Raw genomic sequence first — 24,648 nt, forward strand, 5'->3', positions numbered from 1 at the left:
TCAGCAGCTTCAGTATCATCACCTGGGAGGTTGTTAAAAATGCAGAACCTTGGGCCCCACCCCAAACCTACTGAATTAGAATCTGAATTTAACAAGGTCCCCAGGTGACTCATGTGCACAGTAAAATTTGAGAAGCACTGGTCCAGACATCAGTATTTTTAGGGAGCTCCCAAGGTGATTCTATATGCAGCTAGGTTTGAGAATCACTGATATTTAGAAAGCTAAAAATGTTTCTTTTTCTTCATTCAGACTGCGTGCTGGTGCTATTCAGTATGGTAGCCACTAACCACACGTAGCCACATTTGCAATGTGACTGGTATGACTGAGGCCCTGAAGGTTTACTTTTATTGTGCAATTATTATGTCCTAGGCACTGAGGGATTTAAATACATGTTTCATTCAATCCTCAGGCTGACACTATGAGGCTAGTGGCTGGTGGCTGGTATTGGACGGTGCAGGACTAGGATATACTGTCTCTTATTTCCTTCTATCTGTTTTACATAATGTAAATTTTCATTTATACCATTAATAAAATAATGGGCATTTACCTTCATACACCTTCTGAACTCGTCTAATGTGTTTTGTCTTTACACAGTCACTGGGATAATAACTCCACTCAATTCATGGGGTTGTTGTCCCAGAGATGTAGAAAACGGTGATGCCACCATCTCTCGGCCAAACTCATCCAGATGGTGATGGCTGCTCTTGGTTGAGCGTTTACTACATACTCTGTACTTTATGTTCAATATCTTATTTAGCCTTAATATAACACTAGAGGTCAATGTTAGTACTATCCCCACAGAGTAAGTGGAAATGCTGGTACTCCAACCCAAGACCACCTGACTTGAGAGTTCTAGTTTTTCATCACACTCTGCTCCTTCCGAGTTAAAGAAAGTCTCCAACATATTTTATTTCAAATGCTTATTATCCTTTCATTGTTTAGTGGATTCACTTTGATACCCTAGAACACTTGCAAGCCCCAGGAATTTTGGTCTTATCCCAAGTCTTGACAATTTAGAATTTTTCTCTCAGGTTAAATTTTCAATTTCTGCCAAGTTAGAAGTCAGCACTAACCTGGGCATTTGTGACATTTGCCTTCCTCTACACCATCGCTCAGGCCTTGGGGACTCGGAGTCTCTTCCCTTTCATGATCCCATTTTACCTTCTGGCAACATATCTAAGCGGACAGGAAGAGCTTTGTTAAATTATTAAATGAAAGTCTATTTTACTGTTTCATGGTCTTACTTGGAGAATGAGAGAGTGGTGAGGGAGTGCTTAGTATTTTTTTCTTTAATTTTTGTTTTATCAGACAAACCTCCTTTCTCTTCTGTGAATTCCCAGCTACAAGATAAATAGCCTTGTATCTTACAAGTTAAATACAATTACTGCTATCAAACCTAGAGCCTTTCTCTCCCTGTAAATGTCTCTTAGAAGCTGATAAGAGTTTCAAGGCAAACTGTGGGCTTTTGCCTAAGGCTAAAATTAAACATAACCACCCAGAAGACAAAAAGACAAGGATGTGTACAGAGATGTATGTAACATATATTTACATATATTCACATAAGCTTACATATATACTTAATCATCCTATGGAAGAGAAGAACATTTCTGATAGACACAGACACATAGCATGTGAGCACATGAACACATGGCATATGCTCCTGAGACATTAAGCTAACACATGACTCAAGGTTATTTATAAAATAATTAAATAGCACACAAAGGAGCTTGTCATAATGATGAAACTGTCTATCAGATAATATGATAGCAATTATAGTAACTAAAGAGATTTCTCCAGAATTCACTTGTGAACAGGGCAGTCCCTTTGATCTAGAGGGCTGTTGAACAAAAGAATAATCTTCCTGGAAAATTCTGTAGGACTTTATAAGATGCACACCTTAGTTTTAAGTCCTGGTTTATGTTTTTCTCATCTTCAGTAGACCGTCCTTGGATTTAAAGAAACTGGATTTTTACTAATTAAAATGTGCACGATAATTGTTTATTTACCCATAAGTTAAATATTATATGTATTATAGTCCAGGGACTCAATGAAATAAGTTATGAGAAATTTGAGGGTCACTTCTAGGCACTGTTTAAGTAGGGATGTAGCAAAAAAGATTTCTTAATTTCTATGAACAGTGAGTACATTTTTATTAAACCAAATCCATGGAATGATACTTTGAAGATTAGAATTACAGTATGGTCACAATGTTATGTGATTTCCAAATTTCATTTGAGATAGCGTGACATAAACGTACTAATAACATCTTACTCTTTGCAAGGCCTTTATAATAAGAACTCTTCCGAATTAAAACAGTCATCAAATATTGCATAATTTCAAAGCCGGGCTGTGGGCTTCCCTGGTGGCGCAGTGGTTGGGAATCCGCCTGCCGATGCAGGGGACGCGGGTTCGCGCCCCGGTCCGGGAAGATCCCGCGTGCCGCGGAGCGGCTGGGCCCGTGAGCCATGGCCGCTGAGCCTGCGCGTCCGGAGCCTGCGCTCCGCAACGGGAGAGGCCACAACGGCGAGAGGCCCGCGTACCGGAAAAAAAAAAAAAAAAAAATTAAAAATAAATAAATAAATAAATAAAAAAGCTGGGCTAAGTGAATTACAAGTTTTATTTGTCCTATTGTCACAGAGAAGCTCCAGTTTAAGTAGTAAATGAAATTATGGCCTGCAGAATTTGTCCTTAATTATGAAAATCTAGAATTATTATCCTAACCTAAAACACAATTACCCTTTACTGTTTTCTCTCTGCCCCAGAGTTATGCGGGCAGCAAATGTCCTAACACACACCCAAGAGTATAGTTTTATTTATAGGAAAACTTTCCAATTTTCAGTCTCCTCAGTTTAAGCTTTGCACAAGTTTGCAGGGTCCCTGTAGTTATTTAAAGCCTAAAAAAGAATGTTTAGCTTCTTTGAGGAGAATAGTACATATATATCCAATAATAATAATATATATTCACATACAATGTGTCGTTGATAATTCTATAAAGCGCAGAGGGTAATGAAAGGCCCTCTAAACTGTAAATCACTCAAATCGATTGTAATCATATTGGAGCTCATCTCAGAGATAAAGACCTTCCACTTCTCTGAAATCCCTGTCAATACCCCAGCAGGCTAAAGAAAGGGGAAAGGTGGTTCAGAGGAAGACGGACAGATGAGTCAAGGTTAAAGAGGCACTTTTAATCTTCAGTTCATGGAGTTAACGTGGATTGGATTAGATTCCCAGTGATAGTTACAGTTTGCGCCATGAGGTGCATTTCTTTGCCGCGTGGTAATTTTATAGCTTTACCGTAAGTCCCTGACACTGTGTTGGCCTGGTTGGAGGGATCTGACAAATGCCAATGATGGATATGCAGTCCTGCATAAGAACACTTGGGGACCAGGTACAGAATTAGAAAATGACAGTTTAAGTCAAAAGCTAAAGGTTATAGCAGAACAAATTAAGGAAGTAAGTGAATAATGGGCCCGAAAAAAATTTTATATTGCATTTTCAAATAGCAGAAACACTTCAAATGTCTTTTTATTAACTGATGTTGCCTTTTATATAAGAAAAGATGTTGCTAATCCCCCTCCTCATCAGTGGAGTGGGTTTGAGTGGCGTGGTCTCCTTATGCATTCATTCATTCACCATTCAACAAATATTTATTCAAAGTCTACTTTACATGTGAATCCAAGCTAGGTGATGGCCGTACAATGGGAAATAAAACAAAACCCCTGCCCTCAAGGATTTTATAGTCTAGTGGAAGAAGAATGCATGTACCCAAGCAAGATAATCTTAATACTAAATTTGATTGTGCAGTTATTCAGTCTCAGGCACTGAACTGGGTTCTTATATTAAATCTTCATCGTAGCCCTAAGAGGTAGAGACTATTTTTGTCATCATTTTACAGATAGGAATATGGAGGTTTATGACATTAACTCCCAGGGTCATAAACTAATACTTAAAGACCTGGAACTCAAGTCTGTATCTCTTAGAAGGCAAACTTAATGCTTCTGTGCACTACACTACATTGTACCTGCAGTTCCAAAGAGTGCAACAGGGTGCTATCAGGTGAGATCTGGGTTCAGTGGCACACGTAAGTGTCTGACGGAGGCTGAGGACCAGACAGGGGTGGGCATAGCATGGAATTTGGGCTGTAACCTTGGGCTCTCTAGGACAATGCTAACAAATTCTGTTCCCCTACCTAGACATACACAAGCATAAAAGGGGACCTGACCTACACCTTTCACACTGAGGGAACTAATGGGTGGGCATTGTGCATAGATTGGTTCACTTGGTGTAATCTGTCCAATGATTGCAAGAGAGAAATATTAATCTCCCTCTTTTACAGATGAATAAACCAAGGCTCAAGGAGTTTGAGCATATTTGCTGCAGTCACAGGGCCAGAAAGTGTCAACACTGGGATTCTACACAGATTTGTTTGTTCCTACACTCCTCTCCCTTTCTGCTACCCTACTTTTCCATCTGTTTCCCAGGAGCATTCCAGTGTGCACTGTATATGGCGCTCAAATTCATTTGGTTGACAGATGTACATTCACATGCAAATTTACTATTGTTTCTCACATCCCGGTGCATGCAGTACACTCTGTAATCACATTATTAAACATTTACTAGAAATGTGCTTCTGCCCGATGCACAATTGCCAGTCTCAATGTTTAATTAAACTCGTTTTGTCTTCATTTTAATCACATCATAGAAATGTGGTTTTCTCAGAGTTCAATGGTGAACTCTTCATTCTAAATGCCTACCAGTGTTTCAGAGCTGTATATCCTGGAGAAGGGAATGAGGAGAGAACAAAATATCCTTGCATAAAGGATTTTAAGGGAATAATATTAGTTAATAATAGATAATACTGACATAGTACTTATTCTGTGCCAGGTTCGTGGATTATCATATTGAATCCTTCTTACAGCGTCCTGGAAAGGGATTCTGTTGTTATTCCCATTTTAGAGATGAGGAAACTGAGTCTCAGAGAGGTTAAGTAACATACTCTCCAGTCTCATACAACTAGTAGGTGATAGGGCCAACTTGGATTTGAATATAGGCATGGAGACCCTGATACCTTTATTTAGAGAAACTTTTTCTGCAAAAGGCCAAATAATGAATATAATTGTCTTTGCAAGCCATAAGGTCTTTGTTGCAGCTACTTAACGCTGCTGTTACAGTGCAAAACCAACCATAGACAATTCATAAATGAATAGGCATGGCTGCGTTCTAATAAAACAATATACAAAAACAAGCTGTGAAGAGCCAGATTTGCTACTCCTTTGTAGGTGGGGGCCCCCTGGTCTAGATTATGCATATTTTGAAACCTATAGCTGTTTTTACTGACCGATAAGCTTTATTTTATGGGCTATGTCATCTCTGTTTGGAATAAAGGGAGAAAGATAATCTCTAAGTGGATGAGTTAAATCCCAAGAGACACAGACAATAGTACTTGTATGTAGAGTAGCATAGACCCAATGGTGAGGTTCATTCAGGATCAAGAAGCGGACGGATGCGTCACTGGGACAGGCAATCCATTTACCTGTACTTAAACAAACAAAAACCCAACCATACATACACCCCTTCCCTAACTGAACACCAAAGACATAGATTCAGTTTACCTTTATTTATGTTATGCTGTGCATTGCTTAGAGCAAGATTTGAAAACAACCAACAGGAAGCACGATTATTTCTCTAGTTCTGTTACTTCTACTTAGTAACCGTAAGTTTTGGAGCTCTGAATACACTTTTCTCCCCTCTCTCCTGAGAGGAGTCGCATACTTTCCTTTTGAATTCATGGTTTTTTGTTAGCCACCGACTTAGCTGCCCTCGCCTATTCTTCATAGCCCTTCTGTATAAAGGTGCCAAATGACTTCTTAGCATTTATCTTTTCTTCTCCCCGCTCCCTGATATGTACATCTTCTAAGTTCCAGAGAACATTCTCTTCATTTTCTTGGCATTGGCTGTCCCTAACCTGCTGATGAGAGCATCCTGCTTGAAATTCTGCTCTGTTTCTGGCCACTGATCTCCTTTTATGAGGGTGGGCTCTCCTTAGATGTGACTCAGTCCACTTCCTGCTGCTGAGTTTTAGGGACTTTAGATTCTGTTCTCCTGTTTATTAAAGGAACAAGAACCAGGTTGTACGTTTTTTGTGTATACACACAATCATGACAAGTTTAAGATAAAATTCAAAAAAATCCGCCTAAGACCGACCAGATTTTATTTATGCAAAATAATTTCCTTCACATTTTACTAACTTCAATATTGATTGTAATAAAGTTATTAATAAAAAATCAGAGTTCCCACCACCAGAAGAGAAAGCATATACCACCAGACTTGGTTCCTGATAGCTCAAGCAGAGTGACCACAGTTTTGCTCATTACCCCCCTTTTTTAAAGTCAAAGTGGCTGTATAATACATGCTCAATAAATGTTAAACTGTGCAACTGTACTGAGCTTATTGGAGATGACTTCTGATTTTATTGTCTGCATGTACACAATAACAATATACACAGATAAAGAGCATCCTTTACAAGCACTAAATATACATAAAAAGTCCATTTTAAAAGCAACAGAAAAATATCAGATGTTTTATTATGAACAACTTTTAAGATTTTACTGTAGAGTTTTTCTTTGTTGAAACAATTAAATCTAATTTTATTAAAATATCTTTACATTAGTCAGGTGATTCTTGGTAGGTCTCAAAGGGTAGATTTCCCAGTGTACTTAAACAAATTGATAAAAGGGAGGAAGGAGAACATTTAGGCATCTATGAAGTTAAAAATAAAGAGCTAAGTATAAATCGAAAATAAGTGTAAAGTAAAAGTAAATCTAAAGTCTTCTCAGACAGCCAAGGTTTAGAAATACTTATTACTTCCTTTTGAAAGCTATATAAAACTGTTTTGAGGTGCTGACTGTTTCAAATAAAATAGGAATTTATATAAGTGAAGCACAAACTGAAATAGAACTGAAATGCTTTTAGACTTTCAAAATGAATACTTGGATATTTTTACTGAATTTTCTGTGCGGTAAGAGGGTGGGGCTGGACCTCTGGGAGAGGTAAAAATGAAGGCAATATGTGAAAAAGGATATCTTGTTCTCAGGGAGCAATTGAGATCTCCTACAGGTGATAAACCAAGTGAAATCTAATAGTTTTGCTTCATTTTGTGACTTTCTCCCACTATGGCCTCAGAGAATTGTGAGCTCCAAGTAGGCTCATAAAGGGAATTTTGAAATACTCTTAATAGATTTGTTCTTGAAATAAGTCAACTGAACTGAGCGAGGTACTGTGCCAACACGGTGACTCACAGCCCTGGCCAACCCCGATCCCAGACCTTTACGACAAGTCCCTAGTCTCGTTGCCATTCTCAAGAGTCGTATGCAATTCATCTGCAACACGTGTTCCAAGCCCACCTTCCTGGTGGTCTGGTTGACATGTGATAGTAGTTATAGATGTCGCCCATAAACACATAGGCCAATTAAAACATTAATGAACTTTTCAGCCGGTAAATCCAGCTCGTTCTTTGGCTGCATGGTTATCTAGCTGCCTCCTTCTGCCAGGCTACAGTTGCTTTCATTTTTTCTGGTCAGATAGAACAGTCAAGGTAAATGGACTTTGTTCCTCTCTCCTCTGGCTTTGATTCCTTGATTTGTGCCACTACCCCAACTGCAGCTACTTAGAACCAGCAAAGTGTTGACTAGAAGGCTGAGCAGTGTAAGCAATAATTGTGTACCTTCAAACTCACTGCCTTTTACACGTGTAGTTGTGGTCGAAATACCAATGACATAGCCAACCTCTAGGGACAGAAGCCACCCTAGTATCTACATTCCTTTGTTAACAGAAACCATTCAAGTTCTTCTCTGAAAGTGTTTAGTAAGCATCTATCTCTGTAAATCACTGTGCTAGGAACTGAATAATAGGAATTGGACCATTATTCAATTAGAACTTCTTTAAGTCAATAGGATAAGTAAGGAGAAAATCTTCATATATCTTTACTACTCACTGTGTCTAGGTTCTCCTTTCTGAGTCACACTCAAAGGTAAATCTTTGAAAGAAAAACAATAAATGAAGTAAATCTTTGGGCAGCATCCTTGAGTTTTGGCTAGATGGAAAATTTCAGTCCCCATTCAGAAGTCTAGGCACTTGTGAGGATTCCAGTGTGATTTAAATAAACCACCATCCCTGAAAATCAGAAATGAAAATATAAAACCAAGAAAACTGCATGCTCCACTCTACCTGTCTCGTCTCTTGTCCTAATAATAAAATACCTTATACTCACCAATGTTCTAAGTGATTTTTGACAAGACAGCAGTGGTACATCAATAGAACTGGAGTAAGCAAATCAAGACACTCAAGGCTTCTTTTAATCTCTTGAATCATTATTGCAAAGATATAAGTGGGTTTCTGAAAGAGTAAATTTCAAAGGAACCTAGCAATTAGAATGGTGAAAATACTAGTTCATCTGGTCCATTTCCCTGGTTGGTTTAGAAATTTCTACACAATATGGACTACTCTAATTTGACTAGTATAATTTGAAATATTGCAGATGATAGAGTTTGCTTCTTCCATCAAGAGAATAGATCTGTCTGATATCTCCTCCTTGACTTTTATAAAAAAAAAAAATCGATCAATTCCATTATTATTAGAGATGACATTTGAAATTATTCTGAATCATTCTTTAAATCCTGGGTATTTATTTCTTACAGATATGCAGGAGCTGTTTCTTGTTGAAAGGTGCAAGGTCTTATGGAGAACATGCAAAGACATTCTTTCCTTCGAGATATCTATAAAATCTCTCTTCTTATACGGGATACATATACACACACATCATTGGGTAATATAAAAAATGTTGCATTTGCCCTGCACAAATAAATATATTTAAATATAAAATAGCCTACAGATCTTTAGACATATTCTTCAGGTAACCAAGATTTATTATCATATATTTAATGTCATGTTAAGTGACTAAAAGAAGGAAGTCATTAATATTTTATTTATATGCCTCACATTTGTAGGTTTTCAGAGATTATGAGAACTTTAGTAACCATCTAACCGTCAAAGCTAATAAGTTAATCATTTATTAGAGTTAGGATACCTGCCTCTGTTTGAGGCAGCAGTAGTCATCAATTTCATGAGTATTCTTGAGCACTTAAGATGTGTCAGTGTTTGGTGTCATTGTGTGTTGGGGAGGGGATTGTGTGTAGGATGGTGTAAAAAGATTGTTTAAACAAAAAAAACAAAACCTTGTTAAGGTGATTATAATTTCACACCAAAGGAAAGAACCATGCCCCTAGGAACTGATGCAGTGTAGGACAGTGGAGTCTAGGTGGCAGGTAAATATTTGAAATGTGTCCATAATTTTACATAATCATTGACCACTTTCTTAAAAGTGGGGGGAAAAAAGCCCTAATTTTTTAAAAAAATGCTGTTCTGGCTATCACATTTATAATATGAACTAATATTTGAGTCATGACATAAACTGTGATATACTTCTAATTATTGACAAATATGTGTTGCTTGAGTTATCGGTCAAAACACTTGGCAGTGTTAGTTGTCCTTTCTCTTTATTGAACCCCTTAGTCACTAAATTTTGGTCATTTTTAATGCTTTTCTCTAGAGTCTAACTGCCATTGACATGCTAAAATAATACTATTCTGATACCAGCTGTTAAGGCCCAGGAAAATGACTTTTAAACTCATCCATGAATTTATAAAGGCTGCTTTTTTTAATCCATGAGCTTTAAAAAGGGGCTGAAGATGCAGTGCCTGATTTTTACAAGCCAAGGTTGCAAGGCAGGAATGCGTTTTGTCTCATTTTGGTCTTTAATTCAATGCTTTGCTTTGTTTTTATTTTGTATTAGTAGGAAGTGTGAGGGGGAATAGCCTTCCATTCTAAACGTAGGTAAAGCTATTCATGACCAGAGATTGTTTGTACCCTGCAAGAACATAAACAGTTTGGTTTGGTTGGGTTTAGAAGGCTGTGGTTAGTGAAAGCAGTGTTTGCTCCGAAAAAGAGAAGGCAGTCCTCCAAGGTTTCCCATGAAACCATTTGAGGACTAAGAAATCCATTGGGGTGGGGGTGGGGTTAGTGTTCCAGGATATTTTACCAGTAAGTCCAACCTGCTTTTCTTACCAACCGTCTGTCCATCCATCATTTAAATAGTGATGGCCCCTTATTACCTGTAGAGTCAACCTCCACTATTCTCCCTCCCTTTTCTTAGTCTAAGTCTAGAAATGGATGGAGATCAGAGAAGAATCAATCTTCTCTAGTTTTCCCACCCTGTTCCAACTCCCTCACCCTTGACCTTTCCTTCCCCTTTCATGGAAGCTGCATTATTGCATCCCTTCCCCTTGGACTTGATAATTCTCCCTTTAGAATGTGGAAGAGGGCTAAGGATAGACAACAGGGGCCTGTGTCTCCCTGTGTCCATTCCAAGATCCCTAAGGTTTTCCCTAAGCAAACTCCCTTGACTCCCCAGACAGCAGCTGAGTGCTTCCCCATTCCTCCTGATGGGCCTTGATGGAGACTCAAATAGGGGAGGGTGCTTCGTTTACCCCATCTCAGCTTCCCGGTCCTTACTGGATTTCCTGACTTCCTGGCTGTATCATTTAGTGTTTGCTGCATAACAAACCACCCCCAAACTTTATTTATTGGCTCATGTTTCTGTGGATCAGGTGGGTGTTTTTTCTGTTCCAGGCTGGCTTGGATGGAGCTAGATGATCTTGATGGCCTCACTCACACATCCAGGGGCTCAAGTGAGCTGACTGGGCTGGAAGGGTAGGCTTGGGTGGATGGGGTTTCTCTTCTTGTGGTCTTTCATCTTCCAGGAGCCCAGACCAGCTTCCTTCATATGGCAGTTTCGGGCTTCATCAGCATAAGCGGGCAAGCACCAACATGTAAGGGCTGTTCAAACGTCTGCTTCCATCACACTAGTATGTCCTGTGCCGAACAAAGCAAGTCTCAGAGCCAATCAAGAATCAAGGGGTGGAAAAATAGACTTATATCTGATGGGAGGAGTGACAAAGTCCCACTGCAAAGGGGCATGGCTATCGGAATGGGATTATAGCTATTTTGCAACTTAACACACTAGCAGAGAGCTTGGAAAAGGCTCTCATTATTACAATCTATTTTCCTCTTAAACTTTCTCCCTCTCAACTCAAGGCCTCAAACTGAGGTTGGAAACTGATGATTTTTACTGAGGAATTGTCCTTTTTTTTTCTTTCTTTCGGATATGACATTTTGGAATTAATCTTGGTTCTTCCTGTCATATCACATTTTTTTCTTTTTTCTTTCCCCCCCCCCCATTACCTCTTATTATTCTGCCTTAAATTGAGTTAATGGTGTTTTAAAAAATTAAATGTCCATTTAAAATTTTTCTAATCTTTTTTTTTTCTATTCCTCCTTGTATGCTTTCAGATACTTTATCTGCCTTTGTTTGGGATATTTATGATATATTAGTGTTATCTATAAAATATGTTTTATTTGTGTAGGCTATGTTCTCCCTTTCATTTATTTTCTTTTCTTCTTTTTTTTTTTTTTTACAAAGTCAGTTATGTTATAAAAACAGCCCCCATGCTGATCTATACTTTTCTCTAGATATTTTCTCTGAGCTGAATACATTGTTATTTATCATTATCCTTGGTTTGTGGCCAGATTTGAAGCCATGCTGCAGTTCTCACAAACAAATCAATTTGAATTAATTTGCCAAGAGGAGTTAACGAGAACAAGGCATTGCATGAATTTAAGATATAGTACACCAGCCGCATTCCCTGAGGTTACTCGTTCACTGGGAAAATTTTGATTCTTGTACCACATTGTAGTCGTGTATACCTGACCTTTGAATCTTGCACTAAATGATGCATGGCTGCCAACTGATTCATATTTTGAAAAGCCTTGGAAATGCCACATAACCAAACAAATCAGGAGTATAGACAATTCTTTAATTAATACCTTTGTGGGGGAAGGGTGGTCTTCAAGACATACACTCTCTGATGCTTGCCTATTCTAGAAATCCTGTGGCTCATGATGTTCTAAGTGAAAGTTTGAGAAACATATTTCTTAGATGATCTTTGAGGTCCCCTCGACCTTAAAAGTGTAGATTCCTCTCAAAATATAAACTGTAAGGTCCAATGACCTCTACTCCTAGAAACTGCTTTATAATTATGAAACACACAAAAAAATTTGTGGGACTTCCCTTGTGGTCCAGTGGTAAAGAATCCTCCTTCCCATGCAAAGGACGCGGGTTCGATCCCTGGTCATCGGGGAACTAAGATCCCACGTGCCGCCGGGCAACTAAGCCCATGCGCCATAACTACTGAGCTTGCACGCCTCAACGAGAGGTCCCGCCTGCCGCAAACTATAGAGCCCATGTGCCCTGGAGCCCACGTGCCACAACTAGAGAAGAGAAAATCCCCACACCGCAACTAGAGAGAAGGCCGCGCACCACAACGAAAGAACCCACATGCCTCAGCGAAGATCCCACGTGCCACAACTAAGACCCGACACAGCTGAAAACAAACAAACAAAAATTTGCTTAAGAGGGACCTCAATGGTTATGTGGACTCTCCCTCCCCCTCAGCCCTCCACCTCCACCGATCCCCAACAAGTTCTGTAGCAAGAAGAATCTCCTTCAGACCGTAAAGGCTGGTGCAAACAAGTAGGAAAATGCAGTCCTCCTAAAAGGTGGGGAAATGCTAATAAAGAGTTCCTCGAAGGAGCTCAAATCTCTGGATCTTAGATGAGTAATGTTCCAGGATGCTGAAGAAATTTGAACTCTAAGCCCTTGTTCATGTTTACCCAGAAATAATGACGGGATTCAGTCAGAATAGAAAACTAGTTTGGGAAAGGTGTTCTAAATTTTACATTGTCCAAAACAATGTGTCTCAAAATTGGAACCAATATGTAAAAATTCTCATGTGTTTTATTGGACAGATAAGTTGGTATACATTTAACCATATTTAACAAAGAATCTGGTGATGGCCTGGGCTCTTCAAAACAAGTCTTACCTAAATAGTCTAAATTCCCTTTGGAGAGCATTAGCAAATTGGCAGATGAGGAATATGTTATAGATATATCGTATCTTCATTTCCTTGAAAGAGTATAATGTAAGGCGAGCTATGAGAGCCTCTTAAGGAGATCTGCCTCTGGTTGAACTGAAACGCTCAGATGAAGCTCTCTAGTTATTCTGTATCTATTGCTGTATAACAAATTACCCCAAAATTTAGTGGCTTCAAACAGCTAACATTTATTATCTCACAGTTTCTGCAGGTCAGGATTTACTAGCAACTTAGTCGAGTGGTTCTGTATCAAAGTGTCTGATGGGTTAACATTACTCATCTATTGACTAGGGCTACAGTCATCTCAAGGCTTACCTAGGTCTGAAGGATCTGGTGGCCTCAGTTCCTTGACATGTGGGTGGCATAAGTGTCCTTATGACACAACAGTAGCTTCCCCAGAGTGAGCCATGAGAGAGGGAGTGGGAGGAAGTCACAGTGCCTTTTCTGACCTAGTCTCTAAAAGGAGTCGCACATTGTTAATTCCACCATATCCTATTCTTTAGAATTGAGTTACTAAATCCAGCCCAGTTGGAGAATCAAGTTCTACCTCTCACAGAGGGGAGTTTTAAAGAATTTGTAAACGTTTTAAAGCCACCACATAATCCTCCTATTCTGTAAAATTTTCAGGGTCTGGAATGAATGTACAAAAGATATGCTTATCACACTTGCAAGATGGCACAAAACTAAGAAAGATATCTCCTACAGGAAATAAAAGGCCTAGAGTTGAACATTTTCTTATCAGGTTGGAATGTTGTTATAAAACAAAAAAGAATAAATTTAATGTAATTAAAGTCCTGTTTTGAAGTTCATAAAGTATACTGTGTGAATGCAAGATGGCACAAACTTTTGGGGAAGCAGTTTAATTGGAAACTGTCTTGGGCTTAAGTTGGAAATAAGCCTACTGTGTGACTGTGCTGTGTTGTGTTGTTTAGACAACTGCTGTAAACCAGCATATTCACCAGATCAGGGGTGGGTGGTGCATGGGACAGTGATTGTTATTTTTAGATCCCTTGGGAATAATATATTCATTTGTAGGCAGGAGGTTCAAGGTTGGTCTAGAAGACCTATAATTTACAAACAGCAGAGACCCCATATGATCTAAGCAGAAATAATACTGTAGCATAAGTTTATTATGGCATCAGCAATGTTGATGTTGGTGTGACTTTCCTATTCACAAGGATGAAAATGTTCCTATTTGTTGCTCATTGAAATTGTCCTTCCAGACCTCCTACCTGTCCCCAGAGCTGTGTGGTGACACCACACATGAATGTTTGAATGATTGGAATTTTTTTTTTTTTTTTACCAAATATTCCAGCATTCTGGCATTAAAAACATTGAGTTTGATGTCCTCTGCGTGAGAGGAATGAAAGTAAATGGAAACTGGGGGCAAGTGGAAAGGAAGGCACCTAGAGAGACTTGAATCACCAAGATTAAAGAGTTACGGAGAGATTGCACAGAGGGTGGAAATTCAGGAAAGAATGGATCATGGGGAAGAATGAGCCCTAACATAACACCGTGGCTTTGCAAAAGTGGAAGAAATAAGTGATATGAAGAAGGACAGCGAGGGGAATCTTGAAAGGATCGTGTGTCAAAAGGTTGAAGACAGAACGTTAAGGTTTTATGTTGAAAAAGAAATTTGAAAAGATTTGACACTAAAAGTTGTGTGGTGAAGTAAATCTTGTTAAGTTTGCCTTCTTTTTAGTTTAACCCTTCTGAATCAGGTACTGTTATAACAATAACAACAGTAGTAACAGATCATATATTGAGCACTTATTTTGTGCCAAACACTGTGCTAAGTACTTTACAGACACTTAGTTCTCAGTTAATTCTCACAACAGCCCTACGTTGCAGTTATTATTATAACTTTCATTTTATATATGAAGAAACTAAAGCTTAAAGACTCACCAAGACATAGGTATACTTAATGTGTTTACCAGGAAGGACCTAGACAAAAGCCAGGTTGAAATTGACTAGCCTAGCTTCAGGGCATATTTTGGAATAATTATAGAAGGCAAAGAGTGACACCACTTGAGGAAGGAAAGCAAATTTTATAGTCGGTTTTGTTTTGTTAATTTATAGCATGTCATTTTTGAAAGTGGATCTTAAAGAGTAAGTTCTAGAGAGACCTATGATCATGAAGAAAGTTCCATTAGATTACTTGGAAATAGTTTCTTAAACTATGAAAGCAAATAAAGATATTTTAGTCACCTGGGCCTTGTTTTGTTCATCTTTCTGGGATTGAATAAAAAGTCCAGGATCAATGAGCTTCAGGAAGAGAGTTGAGAATGGCTTCAAAATGCAGGGAAAGGATAGGGATTGGTGATACATGGTCCAATTATTGCATCAGGGTAAATTGTCTTTAATATAATAGCACTTCAACAGAAATGGCACTTGGATTTAGATTTGGGAGAAGTTCAGTGTTTACATGTTTGCACACAAACTTGACAAAGCCAAGGAATAGGGGCATGCTCACTTGGATAAGTGGACATGGAGCACCAGGGTTACATCTCCAGCACAGGCCTTACTCCCATCCCCTGAGAATGAAAATAAATCACATTTCCAGCCTCTTCCAGTTCCCCATGAGCATCCTTGACTGGATTCTCACATTTAATTTGTATAAAATCGTACAATATAGGTATTATCATCTTCATGTATTTTTTGGAACAGATGAAGAAATAGACATCTAGATTAAGAAAATTATGCAAGTTCACAGAACTGGTAAACGTCTGAGATAGGATTGCCTCTATCCTACTGAGCTATCTTTGCTTAAATAGCTCAACTCCTATAGCCTAGAGATGGCGGATCAATACTATGACTTGACTATGGGAAGGAATTGATACTATGTCTGTCCGCATATACTTTCCATTTCCAAACATACCCAGAAGACATGAGGCCGTGAGCTTCATCAGCCAAGTCAGGGCATTCCTGGGTGACCCCCACTGCTTTCTAGGAGTAAACATCTCATCACTTTGGAAAGGTGGTTCTCCCTGGCTCCTTGAACCACTTAAGTGAGTCTGGAAAAGCTCCCTTACTTAATAATGCCCTTGTGCTCTGAGTCTATTAATTTACTTCCCCCAGCTGATCAGTTTTCTACTCCAAGAGATGAATTTCCTTGCCTTGGCACGCTAAAGGATCAAGGCTCAGAACATACAAATAGTTCTTTTTTGTTCGACCCCAAAGGTGTGTTGTGAGGATTAATGAGATGATGCTTATGAATGCATTTTGAGCTCCTTGGTCGAAAGTCACTTTATAAATACAAGATATTAATTCTTGTTGAGTTCCATCCATCACTTACAAGTGGCTAAACATTCTAGATGCCCTTTGGGTAGCACAATACCCCCCCATCTGACTCTAAGAGAATTTGTCTGGGTCAACACCCGGAACAAGACCAGTGTGGAGCTCAAAGAATTTCCCCCAGTTCCTTGTCCTTAGTGTCTGATGTTTGCTTTGAAACACACAAAGTGTTCTTTCGGGAGAGAGACATTCTAAGAACCTCTGAAATGCTGTACTACTTGAGTCTACCCACAATTGATTTCCTTTTGCCTCTGGCTCTAATACATAGTATTCATTCTCTGACTGTTCATTAGACCCAGGTCTCATTTTTTAGTGTCAACAAAGCAATAAAGAAAACTTTCCCTTCCTTTATTCCAGACTCAAAACAAAATGCAAAAATACCTCTGGCATTAATTTTGCACAGATGAATGTTGCTACGATATTCCTATTAGCATGTCCACATGCTTGACAACATTTCAGATGGTATTAATGGTCTACCTGCAAGAAGGCATTCTCTGCCAGCCCAGTGCAAATTGCCAGAACCTTTAAGCCACTCTTCCTCAACTTAGCAGCAGTATATCATCATTACCTGTAGCTGGGCCAAGAAATCTCATTTGTCGATGCCTGAATTGCTCTTTTACTTTCAGTGGTTTTAGAAACCAACTTTGTTTTGGAAACGGGGTTAGCTGAGTATATTTTAGAAGACACAGAAATATAAAAAGCAACAACCAACTACAGTCTGTTCATCTTTGTATGATAACCTTTGTGGCACCAAATGTAATACAGTCACCTTTTGAATGGAGGCCTGGAAAAGTTCTGAGACCGTGGAAGCACACCATGGAATTAACATGCTTCCTTTTGCTTATTAGGAAAGAGTTGAATCATATTAATAATAATAATAGTTTAAATAAATTGGATGTTTTTTCATATCCCAGGTTCTGTATATGCTCTACCTCTTAATATCCTATACCAAGTCCTGTGGTGAATTCGGAAGTGGGGAATCTGAGGCTATGTGACTTGCACAAGGTCAAGTAGCTACTAAAGTTAAAACTCAAAGCCAGGTTTGTCTCCAAAGCCCATGGTCATAGCTCCTATGCTGTACTGATTATGGTTTTAAGAAAATTAGTATAACTTCTAATGAATAGGATCTATGTTTGAACCAACGGAGTGTAAAAATGGTGTTGTAAAAGTTACTTTCTGTGCAATACAAGAGTTCTCTCTATCTTTAAGTTTTTCAACTGAAAGAATTTTTACTTCTTTGGGGCCACCAACAAGTTTCCAGATTACTTCTCTGGGACCTTAAAGAAGGACTAATGTACTGGGAAACTATTCAAGGGTCAACTTGCTTTCTTTGTCTTATCTTCCTCTGTTCTCTTTTCCTTTTATCCTAAATGGATTAACCCAAACGTAGTCAGTGTGAGCTGTTTTTGCATAAAGGTTGCAGCTATGTGTATGAACCAGTTGAGCCTCAGTAATTTCACCTCAGAGCGTTCTGCTCTTCACGATATTATAATTCAACAGTGCATGTTGTATGTGTCTCCAGGAGCTGAAATATTTGATAACAGAACCAATAGTACAAAAGCAAGTGACAATAGGAGGTCAACTGTATAAAAAATGGATGGAGATACACACACACACACACAAACACACACACACATACCTCTAACCTTTTTCAGTATAACAGAATGAAATATGGCTAATAATTTTTTTTTCTAAAATTCAGTTCCAAGTAGGTGAGTGTCAGATCCACATAAGTAATTTAAGAACTGTCTATTTGAAGATGTCATCGTGCAATTTATAGATTTCTCAGTGTGCTTGAGAACTGCAATCATTACATTTTGGGGGTAAAATTAGTAATATACATATGCCTCTTTTTAGTGACATTATGACATTACTATTCATAAAGCCATTCCTTCTTGAGGATAGCATCACTTTCTGTTGAAGAATTGATTTTAGTCTGTGTTTAAATGTTCATACTGGCTGCTATATGAAATGTACAGCTAAATGTCATTAAGGATTTCATATGAATGTGTCTGGATTTGATGAGGTTTGCTAAGCTTTCAGAGTAGTCCCTGTGTATGAATTCTGATATTTAGAAGGTTGCTTGCTCTTCACTCAGTATAGCAAATGGGGCTCGGGGCAAATGAACTCATTCTCATGCACATGTTTCTAAAACATTTCTCACTAATGTTTGAGATAAATTAAAATAAAAACCAACAAGAACATGAAAAGAGACTAAGAACAATGTTAATGTGGCAATTTAAACCAATTTGGTTTTCCAAATGGCCTTCCATCTTTCACAACTTTTAACAGTATGCAAGATCGCTATCCCTAGTGCCAGATACTATCAGTCTGGCATGGAAAACTTAAAACTTTTTTCTAAATGTCTTTTAAGCTGAGATGGAGGAGAATGACTCTCTGTCTTTCACTTTCTGAAGGGTCTAAGGTTGAATCGTGGCTATGCTGTCCTCCCAACATATCACTTATCGATTCTCCTACATTGTTTCTTATTTTTCTAGCCAGTACCATGTCCTAATATGATTGTCTATGGAGCTTTATGCTTGACAGAGAGTGGATGGGGGGGAGGGTGCTTAGGAGGACCAAGACTCATATGTTTGGGGAAGAAGTAAGTCAATGCAGCTTCTTAATTAAGTTGGTACACATAGAGCTGTCGGTTTGGAACGTTGGGTACTTATGATTTTGTCTTGCATGTTTTGAAGAATAGTTAGCTTTATATTTGCTATTGACTTCACCAATCCATTCCACAGTGAGTGGAGCAGAGGTCATTACTATACTTAATATTGTAGCCAATGACAGTTACAGAAACCCAAAGTAATAGAACATATTCAAGGTGAACCTGGCATAATCCATTTGCCGTTTCTCAATTTCTCAGTATGTTGTTGTGACTGAAACTTGAGAGAGGTCAGAGCTTATGAAGATGGATGACATCCCTTGTGTATCTGTCTCCTGTAGGGTAGAATTAAGAGTTATAGAGATATAGGTTCTTTTCAGAAAAGTGCATGTTCCTTTTCTATTAGGACATGTAAAAATTTACCCAACTTTATTTTGGATTAGTAGAATTCTGTGTACCCAGATCTACCAGGATGATCATTATTAATGATCTCTAAGTGGTATTTACGTTAACAGGTAAAATTAACTTTTTTCACCATGGACTTATTGAAACACCAAGAAGTTGAGATACCTTTCCGGTTTTCCTCCTAGCTTACACCCTGTCCTTTTTTCTTCTGTGAGAAATAACATTTTGAGGAAAACTTTAAACTGTATACTGCAATCCAAAACTGTTAATTGTTCTTTCCATTCATTGCACTTTATCCTTTGATATGTTAATATATTAGGCTTTATGCCAGGCAGATAGGGTCCCATAATGTAGGCTGGGAACAGATCCGTGGTCGCCTCTTTCATGAGCTTTTTGTTCGTTTTGGATAGTAAGAATAATGAGTCAGCTCCTTACAATAATTTGTTCAAAGGAGAAATGCATGGGGAATCTTTTAAATATCTCCCAATGTTGCCACCCCTTCCCCATCCCATTCCTCACATAAGGCAGGTACTAGTTTAGCCACATGTGGAATCTTCTCTGCCAGTGAAAACTCCTCCGTGAAGATGACCCTGAGATGGAAGTGCCAGGGCAAGCTTCTATTCACCTGATGCTATATTCAATCCTAATAATCTTTCTAGCTTTTAGACTTCTTTATAAATGGTTTCCAAGCCACCTGTCTTGAGAATTTGATTTCACCTTCAATGTTGGTGATTTGGATTGGGCTTCCTGAAGTTCCAATACTGTAAGGCTCTGAGTCAAAAGTAATTTAGAACTCACCAGTTTCTGCTTGATCACTATGAGGTTGGTTGACAAGACAGAGCAGTTCCCAAAGCATGGCTTCATTATTTTGTCATTTGAAGCATATTCATTAGGGGTATATCTTCACAACACCACTCTCCATGTCTGTCCTAATTAGACAAACCATCCAGGGGTGGTAACGACATTTATGAAAGGAAGAAAGAGGCATACTAACAGTTAAAAGCATTATGTTTGATCCATGAAACTAATTAGATATTTCATGCTTGGAAGAAGTATCCCTAACAGGCTTTATGAATGGATGTGTATTCAGGGAGGACCTCTCCTAGGAAGGAAAGAGAGAGAGACTAGGTAGACATATAAAACCTGTGTCTGTTAGTACTAATAAAATATAGGTACTCGAAAGTCTGAAAATGCTATATCACTATATGTATAGCTGCTTTTATTTACAGATATTTACTTTGGGGTTCCTTCGATTTTAAAATGTGGAACAGATCTAGACAAAGAGATAGAGATTAAAAGAGTTATCTGTAATACTCTACCTATTTTACATAGGTGATGGGATGCCAGGTCCCCCTTTATGGAATAGGAAGTCTCCGTTGGCCATCAAGGCTTAAATCGTCTTCTTTGGCTTCCCTCTGCCAGGAAGTAGAGCAGTTGCACACACTTGAGAGGAGAATAAGGATGTGCATGGCCCCATCAGATACAGTAGAGTGATACTGATCAGATACAGTAGAGTGAGTGTGGAACATGCATGACTAAGACACTGAGGGTCCCCTACCACATTATGAAGCTGATCTGATACAAGTCAAGGGGATCGTTGTTCCTCCATTGACCCAATTAAGGTGTGGTTAGAGTGAGATGGAGAAGAGTGAAGGTAAACCCATTTCTGTAAATAGCCAAACGTCTTCCTGATGCGCGTCCCAAGTCACGTTTCCAGAACATACGGAGCACTGCATAGCTAAGAGTAACCTGACCTCACACCTGTCAACCAAGGACAGAGTGACTTCGACTCCACCTCCACTAAAGATAAATGGATATCTATCTCTAAAAACTTCATAAAACGCACCAAAAACCTAGGATGTTTTTGAATGACTTATTGACTTTTCAGATTGTTCTTTAAGCTGTTTTTTAAACTTTAAAGGCAACACTGATAATGAACGCTTCCAAATGGTAAAACAGAAAATCCCCTTCAAATATAACCGGCCCGTAGAGGAGTGGCTGCAGGAAAAAGGTAACTGTCGTTAAAACTTTCATTTTAAAATCATTTGATTCTAAACCCTCATTTTTAAAGCCTGCAAATAAATGTTCCTTAAATGATAATCGCCTGCTGCATAAATGACTGTTTTAATTTTCATTATAATTTGTGTCAGCTTCCACCTGCCATATGTTGATAAATCATGCTATAATACATTGCCATTAAAATACAGTTAAAGGGACTAACATCTAGCTTTCTATCAGCATGACAACCACAAACAAGAAATTCCAGGAACCTCTAAAAAAGAAATGTATTATGGCAGTTTAACCACTGCATGACATTATTTGTTAATTTGTTTTAAATTACCTCTTATACCAGAGCTTCCTAAAGAAATTTCAAAAGAACTTATTAAACTTACATCTTGAGGCTGTTTTGGCTTTACTATCTGTAGCATGGTTAATGGCAACAAAAAAATCATAGATTGACTCTTGTAATTTAAACTGCTTAAACAACTGTTATAAGGGGAGTGACTTTTTTTTTTAAACATTTGTTTTTAAACAAAAAAGAATGAGAAAGATGAATTTTGCCTTTAGAGTTAAACCTGCAGAGGCAAATACATTTCATAAGAAGTTAATGGTGTCGTAGTTGCTGACTGAAACTAAAAAAATAAACAAACTTATTCTACACCTTTGGTTGTGTATTCGATATTTATGCGACAAAAGTGTACGTGGTTGAAAAAGGAAAGGTTAACGGAAGGCAAAACAGCAGTTTCTCATTTGCTGAAAAAAACCTACCACTTTGTTAATAAAAGAGGGCAGCGGTTATACCTGATGTTAGAATTTTCTGTGTGGCTCCTATTTATTAGGATGTGAACTACTGTCTTTCAATGAAGAAAATTTTTTGTCTTTAAGAAGCTATTTACTCTGTTCTTTCCTGAGCCAGTATAAGCTACTCTTGTAGCTTAAGTGAGTTTTTTTTTAAGTAGACATTAAGTGAGTTTTATAAATATGTAGAGATTTGATTGAGTTATTTATAAATAGTAATGAGGTTTATTAATATGCACCTTAAAAAATAAAGGACTACTACAGTTGTAAGTTGAGTGAAAACATTCAGACCTTTAAACACGGAAAATCCTCACTGAGTCTTAACTGTTTGCCCTGTTTTTAACGTACGTGGTCTAATTAAAAATAAATTAAGAATAACTCTAAAAAGCAAATAATTTTGTTTAGTAATCACCAGCTCATAAAGTCCCTTTAACATTAAAGATGATGATTGCCTCACTTCTTAAAAAGGAAAAGACAACTAGATGCATGTCTGAGTCTCATGTGCCTGAGAGAATTTTTTTGTTTCTTTCAATTTTATGTTAATAGTATTTTATTTTACTCCATTGCCTTTTGAAGTCTAAGTTCAGTAGCATGCCAGGCATTTTCATTTGTATAAATCATTATAAAGTTACTAGTAGGCTTTTAGTTTTCCTTCCAATAGCATTGTTATCAGTTGGCTTTCATATAGAAGGATGCTTCCAAACACACAACAAAAGTTGAGTTGATGGGACAGGGATAGGGGTGGTTTGGGTGGAAGGGAGGGAGGAATTCCAGTTTCTTAACTGAATATGTATATGTTTATATATGCTAATAATATTGAAAAGAATTATTTGCAAACCGGGAAGTTCTCTCTTCTATGTTATTTTAACCAAAATTACTTTTTTGTTTGATTTTGGTAAGTAACATTTATTCATTCTGTTGCTTTACCTCTTCCTCTGTCTAGGTAACTTTCCCTTCAAAAGAAATAGAAACTGTATACCCAAAGATCTTGTAAGGACAATAAGTAAAACAGGGTAAATTCAGAAAGATGATTAGGCAGAGGTATTAGGAAGTAGCTGGAATCCTCTTTGGAGTTATTTCTGTCATTGGGGAAGAGATCTGGGTCACAGCATTCCCAAGTCTGTTTTCTGGCTCTGTCTGCTATTGACTGACTTTCTGACCTTAGACGATCCACTTAACCTCTTTATATCTCAGATTTCCCATCTGAGGAGAGGAGAAATAATACTGCCTATTCCCCAAGGGTGTTCTGAGGTTTAATTAATTAGTCTTTGTGCAACACTGACTGGAGACGTGCAAAGATTTAATTTAAGCAGTATCTGAACTTGTTGTCCAAATGAGGTAACAATTAATGACTTTCAAGAGGATGGGCACCCAAAGCAAAACACAAAGTAACCTGCTACAAACCCTGTACTGGTGTTACAACCAGATTTCGTATTATTGATGATAGAACAATTATCAGACTGGAATAGAAATATAATAATGGTCGCCCTTTATAAAAAAAACATGATTGATCATAATGAGGGACAATAGGGAGATCTGGCATTGATTTTGAGAAATCTTGGGCAGATTGTACGACTTTCTCCGGTCAGTCCCTTATATCCTTCATAGGGAGAGGGTAGTGATGATTGTTTCTCACTTATTCACTTAATCCTGCTTACCTGAGAGAGATAAATTGATCAGAGGAAGAGACAGCAGGAGACTTGAATATCCCCCTATTCCTTTAGTGCCTGCCAACTTTACTATTAACCACCTAATCTCAGGTACAGAAGGCTAGGAAGGGGTTTTAAAACATAAGAAAAGCAGACCTAGCCAGAAATAAACCATGAAACAGACAAATAAACAAAGGTCCAAATACTTCCTAGGGCATGATGGAAATCTGAAACATAGGCAGCCTCCTTCCCTATTTCACACCGCGCCCGCTCCCCCGCCCCCCGGTGTCTTGTTCTCAAGAAGTGATTAGTCAGATCTCTCCTTGAAAGAAGGAATAGCCAGAAATGGAGTGGTGGCTTAATCGTATAGGCCAGGAAACATGTCTTGCCTTTCTCCATGCTTGGGTCAGTCTTGAACAAGCAAAGACCACTTTTTGGAATGAACTATGGCAACTGGAATAAAGGAGATTCATCATTTCTTTTTTTTTTTTTTTTTTTTTTTATTTTGGCCTCTGCCGCCGCAGGCTTGCCCCACATTACGTACCCCTCCCTCTGCCGCGGCCTGAGTGAGCCAGAGCCCCCAAATCAGCTGCTACTTTTTTTTTTTAATTTTTAAATTTTATTTTACTTACTTTTTTTATACAGCAGGTTCTTTTCTTTTCTTTTCTTTTTTTTTTTTTTACAGCAGGTACTTATTAGTTATCTATTTTATCCACATCGGTGTATACATGTCAATCCCAATCTGCCAATTCATCCCCACCCCCTGCCGCTTTCCCCCCTTGGTGTCCATACGTTTGTTCTCTACATCTGTGTCTCAATTTCTGCCCTGCAAACCAGTTCATCT

The 24,648-nt window shown here is 38.3% G+C and overlaps 1 protein-coding gene across 8 annotated transcripts in view; it reads left to right on the forward strand.

The window, feature by feature from the left end:
- NRXN3 (neurexin 3) overlaps window positions 1-24,648 on the forward strand; it is a 1,750,257-nt gene that overhangs the window by 1,561,141 nt on the left and 164,468 nt on the right. For 5 of the 8 annotated variants that reach the window (XM_028496242.1, XM_028496240.1, XM_028496243.1 and 2 more), the window contains one exon: window positions 21,278-21,367. The exons of the other annotated variants lie outside the window; for them this stretch is intronic. In XM_028496242.1, coding sequence (XP_028352043.1) covers window positions 21,278-21,367 — 90 coding nt within the window. The remainder of the gene's footprint in view (window positions 1-21,277; window positions 21,368-24,648) is intronic. 8 annotated transcript variants of the gene reach the window in all.

This window comes from Physeter macrocephalus, chromosome 11, assembly GCF_002837175.3.
Source record: "Physeter macrocephalus isolate SW-GA chromosome 11, ASM283717v5, whole genome shotgun sequence".
Classification (NCBI taxonomy): Eukaryota; Metazoa; Chordata; class Mammalia; order Artiodactyla; family Physeteridae; genus Physeter; species Physeter macrocephalus.